We start from the raw sequence: 19,553 nt of genomic DNA on the forward strand, positions 1-19,553 counted from the left end.
TCTCCCACGCACTATCCTTACCCCTGCTTCGGTTCCGGAGTCTAGATTGGTGAAGCTATCTGCTCACCCCTTCATATCTTCACTTCTTCTTACTTCCCGTTGGTCGTATACTCCCCAATCTGCGGTGGAAGTTCAATAGAGCAGTCCTCTCCCCCAACCCCGGGCCACCAAATGGAGGCAGCGCTTACCCGTGGGCCCTGATAACCTGCAAGATGCTGACCGGGCCGGTTGTCGACTTGTTTAAGACAGACTATTTACCGTCACCTCCGCCAATCATATCGATTTGCGCCCTCTGGGTCGTCGAAACCTGTGAAGCAGATAAGGATCTCCATATAGATCCTAGATAGTACAGGCTTGCCTTAAAGCGCCGCCTCATTAGGCATCTTACCGAGAACAATTACCGTAGATCCAGCCCATGTTCCACTCGGGGATTGTGGTAATTTGTCTATATATGGGTACGCAAACGGTGAGACGAACTTCCTTCACCCCACTCAAACAAAAGCCTAACAAACCGAAAAACAGACCTTGGATTCCCAGACAATATGCCTGAAACGCCCGCCGAGAGATCTCCATATCACGCCTCCTCCAGCAACGAAGCAATCGCGCTGGAGACGCAATATGGCGCGCACAACTACCACTCAATTCCAGTCGTTTCTAGTAAGGCGCAGGGAACGTGCGTCTGGGATCCCGAAGGGAACCAGTACCTCGACTTCCTTTCCGCCTACTCGGCCGTCAACCAAGGCCACTGCCATCCGGAGCTAGTCAAGGCCCTCGCTGATCAAGCAGGGCGTTTAACGCTGAGTTCTCGAGCGTTTTACAATGATGTGTTCCCTCGGTTCGCACAGATGGTCACAGAATACTTTGGGTTTGACATGGTGCTCCCAATGAACACCGGCGCGGAAGCAGTCGAGACCGCGACCAAGATCGCTCGCAAATGGGGGTACAAAAACAAAATGATTGAGCCGGACCAAGCGCTGATTTTGACGGCTACCAATAATTTCCACGGGCGCACGGTATGTTTCCGGCGAGTGTCCGGGGAGTCGATGGGAGGCGAAGGGCTAATGAATAGCACGTCAGCTTGCCGCAATCTCGCTTTCTTCAGATTCCGACGCACGAAACAATTATGGCCCTTATCTGCCCAACGTCGGCCACTGCATTCCCGGGATGAGCAAGCCAATTGCTTACAATGACCAAGACCCCCTCCGTAAGGCATTTCAGCAAGCTGGCCCGAATCTTGCAGCATTCCTCATCGAGCCAATTCAAGGCGAAGCTGGCATTATCGTTCCGGACGACAGTTACCTGCAAGCAGTTCGCGCTCTCTGTGATGAGCATAATGTGCTGCTCATCTCTGACGAGATCCAGACAGGCATTGGTAGGACAGGAAAGCTCCTCTGTTGCGAGTGGAGTGGCATCAAACCAGACCTCGTCCTTCTGGGAAAAGCCATTTCAGGGGGCATGTATCCCGTTTCTTGCGTGTTGGGGCGTCGCGATGTGATGTTGACCATCGAACCGGGGACACACGGTTCCACGTATGGTGGGAACCCCCTGGGCTGCGCCGTGGCCATACGCGCTTTAGAGATTGTCCGTGACGAAGGGCTGGTTGGAAATGCTTGTCGCTTGGGTGAAATTTTCCGAGACGGCCTGCGGAAAATCCAAAGTCCCATTATTCAGGAGGTTCGAGGAAAAGGCCTTCTGAATGCCATCGTGGTTGACCGAGGAGCCGCGAATGGGCATACGGCCTGGGACTTGTGCTTGCTGATGAAGGATAAGGGCTTGCTTGTAAATACAACATCCTTTTGCTGCTGAGAGAAGAGCGAGCGCTGACCATCTTACCATAAATTAGGCTAAACCAACGCATCAGAACATTATCCGACTTGCTCCACCGCTAATTGTGACGGAAGACGAGATCAAGAGGGCTTTGGCGATCATCGAAGAAGCAATTGCAGAGCTTGTGAGGTAGTGGTCTAGTCACAGCAATAGAAGTGAGATACGAGATACTTTTGTGTCGGCCAGAATAGTAGAAGTATATATATAGTAGTTATTTTTACATCTGTATGAATGGTCTGGTGACCATCTCTCAAAGGCAGTGCCAGGATTCAGCTTACCCGTTTGGGGGTCAGCAAAGACGTAGCAAAGCTATATAACCACTATCTAGGCTATAGCTAGGAGGTCCTCACTGTCAAGTTATGCGTGCCGGTTCTGCTGCCTTCTTCCGCACCCTATACTCATATACATTTGGGGAAGCAATGCGTAGAAAACCTGAGCATCATCATATGCCGCAAAATATATCTCATATTATTAGACAGACGTCAGGGTGGCTTGCCAATCTTACGCCCAGGTTTGTTGAAGGATGTGAAAGTTATTGGCCCGGAGCGGAACCCGATGAATATATTACCTCCATTCTGCGTTACAATCAAGAAATTACCAGGTCCTGCTGTGCGCTACATAACCCTCTCCGCTCCCTGTAAATCATAGACCCCCTGTTCATTAGTTCACAGAACATACCGAAAGGAAGGAATCTCCCAGTCCGTCTTATCCTCATGGTCGGATACTATGCGCTCTTCGCCATTCGGCTGCCGGCCACGACGTACGTTCGCCCACATCAGGTACAGCCGCAGCACTGCGATGAAAAACGCCCCCAGACAGAACCCAGCCAGACTGGCCCGGATGCCTTTGGGATAGTTCGGTGCATCCTCGACATTGAAGAATTGGGGGCCGACGACATTCCCCACACAATACATCACCAGCACACACGCATTGACAGTGGCCTTCTTGGTCATCCCACCCACATTGCTCGTCACCAGCGACAAAGAAATGGGCATGCTCGCCGAAAAGGCAAGACTGAGACAGAAACCGGCCAATCGGCCGGATTGGTTCTTCTCGTCGAGTGCATACATCAGCACCATGCCAATCATGCTAATGACCGCGAAAGAGAAGATGACGATGAGACGCATATTTCGGAAGGAAGAGCATATGACGGCGCCGACAATAATAAAGGCCAACTGAGATGCACCGGTCGGCATCTGGATGAGTAGAGCTTGTATTCCTTCATAGCCAAATCCCTGGATCACAAGAGAGCCGAATGAGGTCAACCCGCCGTTCGCGATATTGACGCTGAATGAGTACAGCGATAGGCACCAAGTAACCGGGTCCTTGAAAGCCTCCACTACTTGGTAGGGTTTGTAGCCGCCGCCGCCCCGGGCTTCCTGCGAGGGTTCCAACACACGGTGAGCTGCGATGTGTCTCTCGACCTTTCGCAACCACAGGGCGTTGTTGGTGCTGTCAGGAAGAAGAACAAGCATCACCGTACCCCAGAAAACAGTGATTGCACCAAATATGAGAAATAGGTATTGCCAGTGGGCAAGAGCACCGTTGAGGTGCCCAATCCCGTAGGCGATTAAGCCGCCGAAGAGACTCGCCACGGCAGATCCGGCGAACCAGAGCCCGTAGCGGAGGGGCTGCTCTTCGCGCGTATACCATTTCCCTGTAATAAGCGAGAACCCGGGAGCGATGGACGCTTCCAACGCACCGAGAAAGAACCGGGTGACCATGATGCTAGCGAAGCTGCGGCATGCGGCATGACACATGAGGACGGCCGCCCATAGAATTCTGATAAGGACGTCCGGGGGGTGGTTAGCATACATTCTACAAGCTGAGGTTGAGGTTAGATGAGGGTCACCTACACGGTACAGCCGAGGTACTTTCCAAGAGGCAATCGGACCGAAAGATACACCGTCGGATAGGACCAGAAGATGAAGCCAAAGTAGAAGATGGACGCGGTCCACGAAAATTGGCGGTCAACCAGGTGGACATCTTCCAGAATTCCCAGCAAGGATGCGTAGCTTAGAGTCTGCTTATCCAGGAACTGGAGCATGTAGCAAACCCCGAGCAAGGGAAGCAGCAGAGAGTCAATTTTCCAGCGGACTTTGTGTGCTTCGGGGGTGGATGAGACATCCGCCAGATTTCCCATCTGAACCACAGATAGTTGATCACCCCCTTGTTGGTCTTTGGTCACCTTGCAATCCTCCAGAATGTCTTTGGCGGGAGCCATAGCGCGAAGCAAATATACAGTAGTAGTAGTAGTCGTCTATGTGAGAGACCAGAATGCACGAAAGACTGCAAAGATGATACTAAAAAACCAATCGACCTCTTCCCAGAACTATGAACATCGATGACATTTATAGATAAATGCAGGCTCTGTCACGAAGATCCACCCCCATGTGAGAGAGAGAGCGTGTGTGTACTTGGGGTTTCGGCTTTGCAGGGCGCTGCATAATGCCGAGGGGAGCGCAGCCGGGGAAGAATCCGGGGAAGTAAAGCACTGACTCGACTCCACCGCGCTAATCGATATGATGGGCTGCACCTTTGCTGGCCGGTTCCACTGCGCCGGCCCGGATTGCAGACTTGGAATGTGTGGGGATCGCAGGCGTAATCTCGTATCTCCCCCCAGCGCAGAGAAATTGGCTACGTGTGGTTTCCCTCTTGGCTTGGTAGGTGAATATACAATATACTCGTCTCGAATGCATTGAAGTGGCAAATTTAAAGCGAGTTTCTCTTTTTCATTGGTCTGCTCTTCTTATCTAGTTGGCAGCCTGCCCGTGCGCCGCCTTTACCCTCGCAGAGAATATGTCGTCCGTCAACAACGCCCAGCCCGTCATGGCCATCGCTGCTGCGGCTTTCATGATGATCCTGTAAGCATCCAGCTCGCCCGAGGCGACACAGAACGCATGCGTATGATTTTTGGCACTGTTGGGAACTGGAATGCCGATGATCGCATGGAGCGCCGGGAGGGCATAGCTGACATTCCCTTGGTCGGTCGACCCCGTCATCATCTCCTCGTCCTCGAGCAACAGCATCTCTCCTTGATCCTGCATAGACTGACGGTACTCCGCACACAAAGGTTCGTTTACGCGCAGATCGGCGTACGCGGGGGTATCCTCAAAAGCCGCATGGCACCCAGTGGCGAGAGCACCAGCCTGCAAACAGTTGCGTACGCGCTCACTAAGAGCCGCGAGGCTACTCATGGTGGGGCTTCGAATAGAGAACTTTGCTACAGTCTTCTCCGGTATCGCATTGGTAATTTTCGGGGCCTCCAGAATCGTCCCATGAATTCGTTCCTGTGGCTGTATTTGCTGGCGCAGAGCGGAGACATTCATATACGCTGTCACAAAGGCATCCAAGGCATTCACACCCTCCCAAGGATTAGCACCAGCATGGGCACTCACCCCGGTATATGTGCACACCAGATCGACGCAAGCGACAGATCTTTGGCCAGCAGCGCCAATGACGCCGCGGTCACGGAAGCTGGATTCGGCCATGGGATGCCTTCAAGGTCTTGGATCAGAACACGACGACTGGTAGCCAAGGGAGACACGTATCACTTACACCATCAACGATACGTCGGCCTTGTCGTACGCGCCGCGCTTTAACAGATCAATTTTGCCCCCGCCATCCTCTTCGGCCGGTGTCCCAAGCAGTTGAACTCGACCTTGCACCGCAAACTCCGCAATGGCGTGTCTCAGAGCGAGGAAAGCTGCCACGCTCGCAGTAGCAATGAGGTTATGCCCACACGCGTGTCCAATACCTGGCAAGGCATCGAGCTCAGCGTTAAAGTTGACGCAGCGTCCCCCCGAGCCCCCCGTTGCCTCAAAACAGGTGGCCAACCCGTACGCACTGCGAGTCACCGGCACGCCCAAGTCTTCCAACAATGTACTGATCGTGTCATGCGCGTAGTGTTCCTCGTAGGCAAGCTCGGGATTGCTGTGTATCTGGGCAGGAATCATGGATGTCAACATTGACTTGATCGCAAAGCGTGGGAATTGACAAAAGAGAAGCGCTTACGTCAAGATTGACTCGTCGCAACGAGTCGTCCAAACCAGCGAGATACTCATTAATCACACGCCTGACTTGATCCCTGTGATGTTCCATAATGCGAGCAGAATTCTTCCGACCAAGCAATTCAGGTGTAGGTTGTCGGGGCAAACCAGCTCAGCCGTGGAAAAATGGCCGTAATATGCATGTCCTCAACGGGGTACCGTCGGAGACGTGGTGGACCCCCATCCCTTCCCAAGATAGGTAAATCGCGCATATGTGGACGAAATTTGCAGTAATCGACCTTTACACTGCACGGATGACGGGGATCTTGTCCGTCTATCCTTAGTCGTAGGGGGACGGCGCAAAACGATCTGATTGGTCGATTGGCCGATCCGGTCATACAACTCGGTTGACCAAAAGGTAGTACCTCCGTCATGCGCTGCCTCCCAGTTCTAACACTATAAAATCCCTGGAGGTAATCGCCCAACTTTTTCGACATGCCAGTCACCCCTGCATTGCCTGAAAAGTTCGTTTCTGAAATCCCGAAACGCAAAGTCCAAAGCCCAACCCTGACAACCGTCACCCCATCCAAACATGGCGAACACAACGTGGGAGCATAGAGCCAAGAGCAAGCAAGCTCAGACGGCAGCAGCGATTCCACCAGAATGGACTTTACCAGCCGATATACTTCTCGACTCCTCGGCGAATGTCCTCGATGTGCCCAGGACCTGTGGGCTCCTGACCGAAAGAGAAATCCATATTACCGAAGACTATGATGCCACAGCATTACTTGAAAAGTTGGCTACCGGAGAGTTCAGCTCACTCGAGGTCACGACAGCATTCTGCAAGCGGGCTGCAATTGCGCAGCAGTTGACCTGCTGCTTGACGGAAATCTTCTTCGACAAAGCACTAGCCAGAGCAAAGCAGCTCGACGAAATTCTGGCTCAAACTGGGGTAACAACCGGGCCACTGCATGGCCTGCCCATAAGTATCAAGGAGTCGTTCAATGTCCCTGGAGTTCCGACTACACTGGGGTTCGTCGGATTTCTCGATCGGGCCCCGGCGTCCATGAGTTCCGCCCTGGTTGAGATCCTGAACAACTGTGGGGCTGTTCTATATGTCAAGACCAATGTCCCCCAGACAATGATGACTCCGGACTCCCATAACAATGTCTTCGGTCGTGTGCTCAACCCGCACGGACGGAGCCTGACCGCTGGAGGCAGCAGTGGCGGAGAGGGAGCATTGGTGGCGATGAGGGGCTCAGTCCTCGGCGTGGGGACAGATATCGCCGGCTCCATTCGCATCCCCGCCCTCTGCTGTGGTGTTTTTGGTTTCAAACCCACGGCTTGCCGTATCCCATATGCAGGTCAAACGTCTGCCGGGCGTCCGGGTATGACGGGCATCCTGCCGTCCGCCGGGCCCATGTGCCATTCTATCCGCGATGCAGAACTCTTTCTCAAAGTTGTCCTCAACTCGAGGCCTGCCGATCTGGATGACTATGCACTCGACATTCCATGGTCCCCTGCTCCGCAAAAGGAGAGGCTTACTATTGGGCTCCTGCCCGAGGACCCGTCGTTCCCGCTTCATCCACCGATGCGACGTACCCTGAACGCCGCAGTGAAGGCGCTGACTACAGCCGGACACCGGGTCATCGACCTCTCAGGACAGGCTCCGTCCTTCTCCAATGCATGTTCTCTGGCATTGCGATATTTCGGCCTGGACCCGGATCGAACTGCACTGCGCCACATAACGCAGGCGGGCGAACCTTTCATTCCTTCGCTCAAATTCACCTATGATCTCAATGAGCCGACACGTGAGCCCACCTTGAGAGATCTATTCGAATCGAATGTCGCCCGTAGTCAGCTCGCAACCCAGGCACGAAAGCTCTTCGTTGATAATCAGCTTGATCTGTTCCTGGGCGCGGCTTATCAAAGCACATCGGTTCCCCATGATACCTACGGTATTCCGGTATATACCGTGCTTTGGAACCTGATTAATGTGGGTATCCCACACTGCCTTTCTTGTTTTCTTTTTCTTTTTTGTTTCCCCCCCTTCTTTCTGCTCCAATTGCATGGGGTGTCTGCTAATGATGCACTAGTATCCGGCGTGCGTTATCCCATTTGGGCAGGCCAACAAGGTAGAGGACGCAGCGTATAACCGCGACGTCTCTTATGTGCCAGACTGTAAGTTGCGCCCCTCAATTGGTCTCGCTCAGTCTACTAACTACTGTAGATCGGCCAGAAGAAATTGAAGGCGCACCGTGTCACATCCATCTGATAGGCAGACCGATGGCGGACGAAAAATTGGTTCAGGATGCGAAGACTATATGCACCGTAATGAGTGATGTCTCTTGAGGTCCCTCTTCACTTGATATAAGCCTTGGACTGGTGTTTCCCATAGGTAGAAATATGTGTCTTTGCTGTTGAAGCCTGATCAGCTGTAACGTACAGATACAAACAAACCAGTTAGCTAAGAGTAGAATTGCTGAGCTATCGATCTTCTTTTAGCAAGGTCCGAAGCTGCCTTGAAACAACCTGTCCACGATCAGAGTCACTATACCGAGCACCTGACCTCCAGACTTTCTGCAGGCGATAATGGGCCAGATTAACGGGGCCTCCCTGCCGTGAGCCTGAAACCTGAGAAAGCTTGGCTTGGACGATCTGCTTCTCTCCCGGTAGGACGGCTACTGAGCCCACCACTAATAGCGGCCACAGATAGTAGAACGAAAACCACTCGTCAACAACCAATGCTGTTATGATTTCAAGGCCAAGTAAAAGATATAATTCTAGCAATTGAACGCAGTCGACCATGGAGCGCCTGGAATCTGCGTGTAGAAGTAGAATTCGGATCGCCACAGTATAGAGTCGTCCGACGTGATTCTCTGACATGGGCGTCTGTTGGTTCTCAATCGCCTTCTCCCAATGAACAACCATGTCTTGTGCTCGAGACCACATGTCAAATTCAGTACTGGTGGTCAGGGGACACGATTGAGCGAGCTTTGTAACATCGTGAACCAAAAGAAAGAATTCATAGGATGCATCTAGAACCGGCTGGGTTGACGTTAAGGTCCCTGGCGGGACATCGTTCGGGTGATCCGGGTCTGCAAAATAGCCCTCCAGATTTAAACCCCCCTGGATAAGAGGCAGGCAGTTGACTGAAGAATCAAACAGTGTGAGTAGAGCGGCGTGGTACAGAAATGATTCTACACAAATGCGTTCGAAGACAATGGCCTCTTGCGAGGCGTTTCGGGGCTTTGGCCTACGAAGGGACAACATCTGGCCTGATGCCAACACATGAGACAGGGCATTTGGCATCGCATCGCGGCGAGAGTTCTTTGATGGGAGGTTTAGCTGGGGCACTGAGAGCAGCAAGGGGTTAGCATGGGAAGGGAGGCACCTACTTCAAAAAGACACAAGAAGGTGGTGGTGGCCAGAAGCCAATCCTCAGTACCGGTATGACGTCCCTCCATTAGACCCGTCTTGATGCTAGTTATGGCAAATAGGTAACTTTGTAGAGCCAGCGAATGGAGATTGGATGACTGCAATGACATCTCCATTCCAGCAATAGCAATGAAGACACCCATGAGAGGTGGATGAGCCAGGGCAAGGCGCGCGATGTGTAAGTCTTGGGAATACCTGGATAACGAGGTCTGTCGAACAAGTTTGGGTGCTATGGAGTGCGCGAAATACCGGTATATACGGAGATGTTCATTTTTGTGAAATGGCGCGGGCATGCTTACAGGGGGTGGGAGGGACCACCCCGGACGGAGGTTAGACGCCATAACTGTGGTTACTGGTTGAGCTCCGTCGTCTGCACTGGGGATGGCTGTTCCTAAAGCCAGGGAAGACATCTCCCTTTGGGAGTCAGAAGTTTTCCGATACCTTCGTCGGTCAACAGTCTGGACCTCGCTGGGCCATTGACATTCGGAATCATTTCGGGTACAGCCTCCACATCTGGGCCGTTTTTCGTCACACTTCTTTCGACGTCGCCGACCTACATGTTGTTTGTTAACAAGCGGTGCGCTTGCGAGTTTAGGCGCGACAATTGAACGGTTTTTTTTGGGCGCCCATACATTCGCCACAACCACTTCTCGTTCTCAACCGTGCACCAGATTTCAGGAAAGGACCCTGGACAAGTTGATTATTTTGATGCAGCATCATAACACCCAATATCGCCTTGGTAATTTGTCACGTTGGTCTGCGACAATAGGTGAACCATGAAGGGAGTCAAAGCGATGTCGGCCAAAAATACCTGGCTGATCCCAGAGCAAAAAATGGTGCTGACCTAAGCCTGTCCTGGAGATGGAAAGTGGACGGCGTTTCGCAGAAATGCTGTTCAAATTGTGTGATGTAGGCAAGAGCCTAATAATGGCTGCCTAGCGTGATCAACATGGGTGTGTACATCGCGAAGGGGCTTTGGGGTTTCTTAAGTATGATTAGCCCGTAGGCATAAGACTAGCGTTCGGAATAACCCATCGTCCGTCTGTAACCGCAGTCGTATTGTGACCGTCGTTACAGGTGCCCCGCTATCTTTGACAGACCTCAACCGTAGATAACCCGACGTCAGAAGCAGACTCCCGTCACAAGATGACTGGTCTCTTTGTCTTCTCCAGACTTCTATCGGCCCCTTTGTTGAACGTAGCAGGCTTTAGTATAATAAGACCCCAAGCTCGTAAGTTGTGAAATGCTAGCTGCGAGAATTGATTGAACCTGGCGACCTTCAAACTCCTGTGCTGCGTTCCTACAGTCGATGATTGGCAATGTTTCCAGATGTGATTTCTGCTTATACGCAAATTGCAGGCATGGGAGGTTACGGATTGGTATGGGTACAAAGCCTTATTCGCATAGGTACTCTCTTTCCTATTCTCAAGCAAATTGATATCTGTTGAGAACCACGGTCCTTGGATTGGAACATCCTACACTGGGGATACACGCAGCCCTTTTCTCCCTAAAGGTCAAAGCAGCGTGTGATCAACTGCAGTCAAAACTTTGAACGATTTCTCCCATTTTCGTTCAAATTGTAAGAGAATATCATCCGGAAATTCCTGATGAGCCTTTTCTTCCGCGTAATCGAGAGGACTTTTACCAAAAGAGTCCCTGGTGTGCAAATCCAAAACACCACGGCGTCGAAGAATCTCTATGAGTTCCTCAGTAAACGCGCCATGAATCGCCCCGTAGTGCATAAAGGTTTTCCCATCGACATCCCGCGCTGTCAGGTCCACGCCCCTATCGAACAAGCAATTGAGGATCTCGTTTTCTGCGCCCCTGTGTCGCATCAAGAGATGCAGCAAATTTTGTCGTCGTGCATTGACCCATAGTGGATTGGCGCCTTGCTTGACAAGGTGGGAGAACATCTCTCTCTCAAGTCCCAGGCGGAATGAACCCACGTACAATCCTAAGGAAGAGTTCCCACCATTATCGGGTTGATTCACGTCGCAGCCAGCCTGTATCAGGAAGTCAACCACGTCAGTGTAGCAGAATACGGATGAGACATGGTGGTGTAACGGGGTCCTGCCGTGGTGATCTAATGTATCCCAGACTCCCGAGAGCGCCTTGTCGCATGCCTGTGACATGTACTGCAGTACTTCTAAATGACCTTCCTTCAACGCGTAGTGGAACGGACTCATTCCGTCAATATCTTCTAACAAGATATCTTGGCCTTCATCCACAAGTCGGCGGACAACCTCCAAATTCCCTGCCTTGCTGGCAAGGTGGAGACAAGTCTGACGAGATCCATTCAGCCGTGCAATATCAGCTCCTTTTTCCATAAGTTTGCATAAGACCTGCAAAGCATAATCCTTAGTGAAATTGATCAAATGCTGAGCATATTCCCCACAAGAGTTAGCCACGTTGATATCAATGACTTTACTCTCAAGGAGTGTATCAACGATTTGCACTCTAGCTTGATCGATAGCTCGGTAGATATCATCAGCTTCTTCACTTGCTGGATTCATAATCAGGTCCTTTAGAGACTCAATCGCGTATGTACCTTTTCCCCATGCATCGTGGCATTCGCGGCCCAGGAGTCCACACCTGATGGCAAGATGTAGCGGGGTATCTCCAGCTTCAGATCGAACGTTTGGATCAGCACCATTTCGGAGTAAGAAAGCGGTCATTTTGGTACAGGCATTCAATGCAGAGAAATGAAGGACTGTTAGGCCAGTTTCTAGAATCGGTGCAGCTACCTCTTTCTCTGTCTTGGGCCTCGTGTATGCAGGAAATGCCATTGTTGTTCGCCCAGGCCACCATTGTCTTTGGATCTTGGTATCCAGGTCGTAACCATATCGAAGGAAGTCTTGTGCAAATCCTTCATCGAGATTTGCAACTGCATAAAGGAAAGGCGTCATGTTATCTTTATCGCAGTCATATGGGGACACTCCTTTGTCAAGCAGAAACTTGGTCATTGTGTTGTCGTTATAGTTTCCGTTGTTGCAAAGGATATGGAGAATATTCTGATCCTCATCATCTAGGGCCTTCACATTGACACCGGACTCGACCAAAAATCGGATGGTTTTGACTTGAGCATTTCTCGCCGCAACAAGTAATGGGGTCCGTCCGCAGGGGTCCTTATCCTCCAGTGTGCCTGGAGAAAGAAAGGTGAATACTGGAAGGATCCCCCAGCGAGCTACAACGTGAACAAGACCATGACCATCACGTAAGCCGTAACCAGTGCCCCTGGTCAGGTGGTTAAAATTATCCAGCCAGCACTTCCATGCTCCGTATCGGTTCTCAAAAAACTCTCTGTGCTCCTTCTGGATGACGAATTCTGTTTCGGCAAGGCCAGCATGCTTTGGCCAATTCATGACTGCATAGCAAAGAAAGGCCTGTTCGGGGACCAACTCAGCATGCTGTGCTTTCATCCGGCTATTCTCAAGAATGGCTTTAATGCATCTACATGATAGTGCATAGTTGGCCACCAGTTCCTTCATCTCCGACATCTCAGTCATCAAGAAATCCTTGACTGACATATGCAAAAGCCGTACACAGTCTTTGTCCACAACTACCAACAAACGGAATAACTCAACAATCGCTCTTGTAAACTGAAGGCGGCTGTCGGTATCCTCATCAGGATATAGATTGCATGCATCGGCTAATTCGGCCATCGTCAACGGTCGACGTGCAAATGCCACCAATTTCAGCATCTCTTTCATAGTCTGATAGTCTTCTTCATCATTCTCTGCCGTGAATGCATCATCCAGAAGATTTTTATATAGCGAATGTAGACCTTGTGGAAGTTTCTGCAGGGTCTTCAAAGGATTCGTGGTTTGGGGCTGGCTCAACCGGTCACACACAATCCCTATCCATAGGAACGTCCCATCAGCCTTTTCTTCCAGGGTTTGGGACACACTCTCTTTCACCGACACAGAGTAGCTCTTTTGCTTTGCCAGAATCTCCACTCTTTCGCGGATTGTTGCCCTTAGATCGGTAATGATCTCTTGGCGTGACCCCAGGTCTATGCACGGAAATAAAGAGATGTACGATCGAATCTCAGGATACGGACGGCTGGTTACAAAAAAGTACACGCTAGGTAGGATAGAGCGCTCGGAATGAAAGCCATCAAAAGATTGCTTGATCTGTCGCAGCATGATCTCTCGGTCATGGGGTTCGCATTCATCCAGAGCATCAACGATGCAGTATATTTTAGGTCCGCGAGTAACTCGTCCTAAATCCATCAGCAAGGCCCATAGCATGTCAAAGCTTGTCAACAGCCGCTCTTGCTGGATTTCATATTTTGGCATTATCTGCCTGATGAGTTCGGGACGTTCACTGATAATCTGATAAAGAAGTCCGCGTAAGATAGAAGTAGCCTTTCCTTTGCAGTCGGAGCGGGCGTCGCAGAAATAAATTGATAGAATGTTATTCTCAGTCAAGAAATAATCCTTCTCTGAAAGTTCTTCTGCCAGTGTGACGGCCATGGTTGACTTGCCAGTACCAGGATTACCGTAGAGCCATAGGACATTTGACTTGCTCCTGGCCGGCTGAAACCAGGATTTCAGTTCGTTTGATTCCAAAAACCAGCTGCAAGTCCCTGAAGTGCGGTTTCCTTTACCCCGTTTGAACGAGTTCACAGCACCTTGGGGATCGGTGATGGACAGTTTTCCTAAAAACTCCTTTTCCTTCTCGGTAAGTTCGGATCCTACACGGGTCAGTGAATGGAGATACTAGGAGATGGTAACAGCATACCTTGATCACACACAACGGCATCACTTGCCAACGGAACAATTGATAACAACTTCTTCGCGTAAGCAGCTGCCGCCAGCGCTGCAAAACCCTGCCAGTTCTTTTGCTTGTGGGAATCGCAGTAGTCACATATTCCCCGGATGACAAGGCATGGAAGCTGATCCATAATGCCGGCTGATTCCATCTCGAAGCAGAGTATTGGGAGATCTTCCGCATAAGATTCCCGCATTTGAGCATCCTTTATGACACGATCACCGGAAGCAATCAGGCCATAATGAATGTGCGGTTCGCTACTAGCCCGTGGACCACGCGGCACAAGGTGACTCTTGTCGCATGAAGAGCAGTCTCCAGCGCCTCCATGCACATATGTGGGCTGGAACAGCCAATCTTCAGCTGGGCGGGGAAACGTGTCCTTGTGATGCCTCAAGGCATCAGAAATGACCTTGCTGATCTGTGTATCATGCAATAAATAGTCACTACGCAAATGGGAAACGGCAACCAGGAGGGGAAGGTATGGCTTGTTGAGTGAGCCAGTACGCTCGAAGGAGCCGTACGGGCAGGACTTGCCATAGTCATATTGAACTACACCACCAAGCTGTCCTGTGGGCGTACTAACGACCACATCACCGAGACGAATGTCAGCTCTGGTAGGTACTCCCCCTCCAACCCCAACCATCAAGCCAAATTCGATGAAGGGAAATGTTTGCTTCATTTGAGTAGCAACAGACGCAGCGGAGCATGTCCCATAAATGCCAGACTGCAGGCAGGCAATTGCTATATTATGTCCGTACATACTTCCAAGTGTGTAGGCATTGCGGTCCGTGGGTTGAGGAGGCGATTCGTGAACGTCATCGAGCAAACTTTTCGCAGCAGCCAACTCTATCGGCAGCGCACATATCCACGCTACTTTGTAGTCACGGGATGATAATCTTCGGGACGACATTTTGGACGTAGTGTAGAATAGCACGTTAAGTGTGAGAATCTTTTGCCCTGCTTGTGGAAGCACAATCTGTTAACCAGAAGGTAGGACAGGAGGAAGAGGAGGGGTAATGCGGTACGACAAGGCTGACAACGATGGCAAGGCGCTAAGCCTCTCAATGCCCAAGCGCCTGGGAGATTCTAATATAGCCAAAACAATTCAGGTGAAAAGTAGCATTGAAAATGTTTACTGTAAAATTAGACTTATCAGTCAGAAAAAGAGGTTTCAAATACAGAATTTTATTTTATATTAAATCTAACTAGTCTAAAAATAATCAGCTCTTCATTATCTTTATATATATTTATAAGTCCACTTAGAGCTCACAAATAACCTTCCTCCGAGCCACAGTAGTTATAGTTACTGCAATTTTTCTTATAATTATATTTTCGGACATTTCTTATCTCTTTTCATGCTGCAGCAGTGATTGCGGCTTAGATTATATAGTAGCTAAAGGCTTTACAGCTCATTTCAGACGGAAAGACACGTACTCCCAGTATTACATCAGTTCCATGTTACGAAAGTCGCTAGTATATTGGGTAATGGGGTTTCCAGCTCTTGCTCGTATTACCTGGGCGCTCAGTGGATTGATAAATAGGTCGAGGATTATGGAGTGTATTGAAAATCCGAGTAAGAATATTCTCAATGTCTTCTGTCATCCATCTTTGCAAGATAAGAAGTATCAGAATGAAACAGCTAAAACATATCCAACCATCTCTCTTCAGACATGTTATAGTTAAGTGGAAATGACTCCGAACTCGTATATCTCGTGATGGAGGAATGTGGTAAACGTGGATCGTAGCTAGTGTTTCAACGTTTGGATACACAAAACAAAACGTAATTAACAGTTGTATAATTGGTACATCACCTCTGAATAAAGCGAGCTGGAGAGTAGTACCATATTTCCCTTGAATATTTACATCAGCACCTATGTCAAGCAGTATATGTTTTCTCTGTTAAAGGCCTTTTATCGTCGCAGCTTGAAGGGCAGTGCGGTCCGAAAGTCTTCCCCGGCGATGACATCCGCGCCCAGATCCAGTAGTAACTGCACCATTTCCTTGACCCCTTTGGATGCTGCGACAAGTTGCCACCGCCATAGGATTCCCTGTGTATGATGGTCAGCCCGGAACCCTCAGCAAGCGCCAGATAAGGAAAGCAGTACCCATCTGAAGGTGGGGGTGACGCGAGCCGGCTGGCAAGATGTAGGTATTAGTTTCCTCCACTGATGAACAATGACAATGGATGTAATAAAAGGCTCATAGGGTATGCAACTGGAAAGAGGTAAGTGAATTATACCCTTCCCAATGAAGTGGTGCTCCCTGGTCGGGATGGTTAGGCCACGATGCTTCCAGGGACTTGGGCCGTATCTAGTTGCGCTTCGGAACGAATCGAACTCCGTATCAAATTTTCTGAACTAAATCAGCCATTATATCTATGTTTTTAGGGAGCTTTAGGGCCTCTTTATGGGACATTAAAGTATTCAGGGTATCAGGGGTTTTTAGGGATTTTTCTTGTATTTCAAAAATTTTTAAAAGTATGTGTAGAGCTGATTCAGTATCAGAAACTATACCCAATCACGTGTATATGCTCACTCAGTATTTCTCTGATATTGACCGAACTGTTTTTCCGGCTCCGCTCTGACACCGACGCACTAATTTCTGAACCCGCCGCAACTGGGCCCGGTTGAACTAGGGGTTCTTTGTCACGCACGACGATCTCATCGGACATCTCGCTTTTGCTGAGATTGCAGATTAGAATTGAAAAGGGTCCAGAAGTCAAATGGGGCTGAGAATCAATTCCTTGGCAATCTGAACTCCGCCGAGAGATTTTTCCGGCGCCTCTCTACACCGCATAGCGTTCAACTTGTATCCCTGTATATCCCTATCATTCCGATCGCAGTTGCTCCTGAGCAGTACCGAAGCTCCCACCATCTGAGGCTTCATACGTAAAAATGTATCCGCCTAGAAAACGCCAAAAAGTATCATCTGCATGTCAGAGATGCCGTCAGCGCAAGCTTGGTGTGCGTTCGTTACCCGTCCTCAATGTTTCGGACACACCAGCTAATCCCTCGTAGTGTGATCAGCAACGCCCTTGCCAGCTATGTGTACGAGCTGGTGCAGCGTGCATATCGCGTGGAGGTTCAAGTCCCGCAGGGGTGGTGGCGTCTGTGGAAGAACCCGGAGATTCTCCCGGAATGCGTGAAGGTGACATCCACAATGACCGTCTTGAGACCGTGATCCTCCCAGAGTCGAACATCGTGGATTTGAGTTGTCAGGTCGGTTTTGACTCTGCCGACCCGTTGTTTTGTTAAAACTGATCATCTGATAGATTCTACGAGGCCAAGGAAAACGACGTGGCCTGTCTCATGATACTTCAGCTCTGCCAGGAGGAAAGAATTCCGCCGTTTCTGTCGCCACACGCTCGATTCCATGGCGGGATTTAGTAGGAATTCCTTTACCACCGAAGACGGTACTTGACACATTTATGGCTCATTTTTTTGACTCTGTTGATTGGTTTATGATGGTATCGTTGCAAACATTATCTCCTGGGCTATCGCCGTGATGTTGATGGTCCTCCAACAGATTTTTCACGAGGAAAGCTTTCGACAACGCTACGAAAACTTGATGGCCTCGGCTCTAATTCCGGAAGGAGAAAACAGTAATTTCTTGTGGCTTGTACGGTTGGTACTTGGCCTCGGCGCCTACTACGGGTCGCTGGACGCTCTGGATGCCGATGCAGGTAGTATGAAACAGCTTTCGCAGGATCTGCTGATGCAAATCGAACAAAATATCTTGGCCATTATTGATTTGCCAAGTCTGGAGACAGTACAAATATGCGTATTGTTGGGGAGCTTTCATCTTTTCAATGGCCGCCCCAATGCCGGTCTAATGACTCTGACGGGTGGACTCAAAACCGCGCAAGTCATCGGGCTCCATCGCGAGTTAAAATGGCGGGGGCTTTCGGACGTTGCACGCGAGACTCGGCGGCGCTCATGGTGGGCATTGGAAGTTGCAGACAAGCACGTATCCCCAAAACTCATTGTCTAAAGTGCCGTAGCTAATTGGAGTGGTGACAGCAGATACGCGGCTGTGGCCTTTGGACGACCATGCACAGTGGATGACTCCAACTGCGAGGTTGCGTCTATTAGCGATATCAAAATATATGGCCATGAAGAAACCCGACAAGGGCCATTGTTGGAATACCATCAGTGGAAGTTCAAACTTTACCGCATCGTGGGTCCGCTCTTGAGCCGAAGACTCCAAGCTAGTCGACTGGAGAGTCTCACTGCTATTCATACTCAACTCTCCTCCTGGAAGAACGAGCTACCTGATAAACTCCGGCTGGAAACATACAAAGATGACCCTAAGAGCGAATCACGAATACCTGAAATGCAGGCATTGGTTCTCCAATTGACCTATGATAATCTCCAAATTATTCTCCACCGCAACGCTGCATTTGGTTGCAACGAACGCGGATTCCATTCAAACAGTGACGCGACCCCGCACAACTCCTCCCGAGAGCAACTGCTGGAGTCCGCATTAAGAACCTCTAAACTGCATCAGCATGCTCAACTCCTACAATCATGCCGCAAGACACACGCTGTGATGCACATTGGGATTTGCCTGTTTACAGCTGGTGTTGTCCTCTGTGCGATTGCACTAGCACAGCCTCTGTCAATAGCCAGCCAGAAAGCAAAAGAAGGCGTTATGCGTATCCTACGCTTGCAAGAAGACAGTGTATCCTCCCAGCATCTTCTTTCTATCCAGAGTGTTCAGATCTTGCGGGATCTAGTGACTGTCGTTATGCGCTCCGAAGAAAGGGTTATATTGGGCCACGGTTCGAGTTTTATACCTGAGAGACCTGGTGGTGACCATTCGACCTTACCAATACCGCAAGCCGATTCTATAATCATGGATCAGGCGTTACTTGATGATACAGGTGCAGCCCAGCCCTCTTCAAATCCGGGTGCGCTCAATCCTCTGCAACAAGGTCAGTGTACTGTTACAACCTGCAGTCTACGCCACTCTCTCATAAATGTATACAGTTTTCAGACAACATCTAGACCAGTCTCTCTCTGTAGTTGATCCCTCGGGCTTGATCGGCCCCAGTGGTGCACAAGATCCTGTGGAAACGCAACAATCAAACCCATCAGCAATGTTCTCATGGGATGGGAATGTATCCGCGCTAGTTGATGCTGGACTTGTGGATGCAAGCCAGATGTGGCTGTGGTCAGATAATCTGGAGTATCAATCGTTCTCAGAACTGGGCAACATGTTCCCTTGACACAACACGTGGTTTCCCGCCGCGTAGACACCAAGCGTGACGGCGCTCCATAACTCGACTCCAGTGAAACCACAAGAAAAGAAATGACACTGACGGCTACGGACTTGGATAAATGCTCTTCCTGTTCCTACTGGTCGGTTTCGGATGACTTGGCACCATGACATACACGAAAGGACTCGATATCACTCAACTACTTAAATACATAGATTTTAAGACTACGACCCTTTGAATGTCAATTTGTGATAGCGTTCGCCTCTGGTCCAGCGCATTGATGACGCTTTTCTTGTTTGATACTCCTT

General features: G+C 50.0%; 7 protein-coding genes across 7 annotated transcripts; 3 read left to right on the top strand and 4 right to left on the bottom strand.

The window, feature by feature from the left end:
- Positions 1-542: 542 nt before the first annotated feature.
- An11g08870 (uncharacterized protein) lies at positions 543-1,960 on the top strand (the record flags this gene model as incomplete). The annotated part of the gene is made up of 3 exons (XM_001394810.2): positions 543-1,013; positions 1,078-1,779; positions 1,844-1,960. Coding segments are annotated over 3 exons (1,290 nt in total), but the record flags the coding sequence as incomplete, so codon positions are not given.
- Positions 1,961-2,413: 453 nt separating this feature from the next.
- On the bottom strand, positions 2,414-4,178 carry An11g08880 (uncharacterized protein; the record flags this gene model as incomplete). Its single annotated transcript, XM_001394811.3, has 4 exons — positions 2,414-2,462; positions 2,506-3,609; positions 3,684-4,087; positions 4,140-4,178. 4 exons carry the CDS (start codon positions 4,176-4,178, stop codon positions 2,414-2,416), a joined length of 1,596 nt encoding a protein of 531 aa, XP_001394848.3.
- A 402-nt stretch (positions 4,179-4,580) lies between these two features.
- Positions 4,581-5,928, bottom strand: An11g08890 (uncharacterized protein; the record flags this gene model as incomplete). Its single annotated transcript, XM_059750481.1, has 3 exons — positions 4,581-5,304; positions 5,386-5,768; positions 5,842-5,928. 3 exons carry the CDS (start codon positions 5,926-5,928, stop codon positions 4,581-4,583), a joined length of 1,194 nt encoding a protein of 397 aa, XP_059606373.1.
- A 480-nt stretch (positions 5,929-6,408) lies between these two features.
- Positions 6,409-8,168, top strand: An11g08900 (uncharacterized protein; the record flags this gene model as incomplete). Its single annotated transcript, XM_001394813.1, has 3 exons — positions 6,409-7,812; positions 7,913-7,997; positions 8,047-8,168. The coding sequence occupies 3 exons, from the start codon at positions 6,409-6,411 to the stop codon at positions 8,166-8,168; spliced, it is 1,611 nt and encodes a 536-aa protein (XP_001394850.1).
- Positions 8,169-8,303: 135 nt separating this feature from the next.
- On the bottom strand, positions 8,304-9,971 carry An11g08910 (uncharacterized protein; the record flags this gene model as incomplete). Its single annotated transcript, XM_059750482.1, has 3 exons — positions 8,304-9,164; positions 9,215-9,807; positions 9,887-9,971. The coding sequence occupies 3 exons, from the start codon at positions 9,969-9,971 to the stop codon at positions 8,304-8,306; spliced, it is 1,539 nt and encodes a 512-aa protein (XP_059606374.1).
- Positions 9,972-10,768: 797 nt separating this feature from the next.
- Positions 10,769-14,937, bottom strand: An11g08920 (uncharacterized protein; the record flags this gene model as incomplete). Its single annotated transcript, XM_001394815.1, has 2 exons — positions 10,769-13,950; positions 13,998-14,937. The coding sequence occupies 2 exons, from the start codon at positions 14,935-14,937 to the stop codon at positions 10,769-10,771; spliced, it is 4,122 nt and encodes a 1,373-aa protein (XP_001394852.1).
- A 1,984-nt stretch (positions 14,938-16,921) lies between these two features.
- Positions 16,922-19,254, top strand: An11g08930 (uncharacterized protein; the record flags this gene model as incomplete). The annotated part of the gene is made up of 6 exons (XM_059750483.1): positions 16,922-16,990; positions 17,045-17,245; positions 17,299-17,439; positions 17,553-17,965; positions 18,020-18,960; positions 19,016-19,254. The coding sequence occupies 6 exons, from the start codon at positions 16,922-16,924 to the stop codon at positions 19,252-19,254; spliced, it is 2,004 nt and encodes a 667-aa protein (XP_059606375.1).
- Between the last annotated feature and the right edge of the window lie 299 nt (positions 19,255-19,553).

This window comes from Aspergillus niger, assembly GCF_000002855.4.
Source record: "Aspergillus niger supercontig An11".
In the NCBI taxonomy this organism is placed as follows: Eukaryota; Fungi; Ascomycota; class Eurotiomycetes; order Eurotiales; family Aspergillaceae; genus Aspergillus; species Aspergillus niger.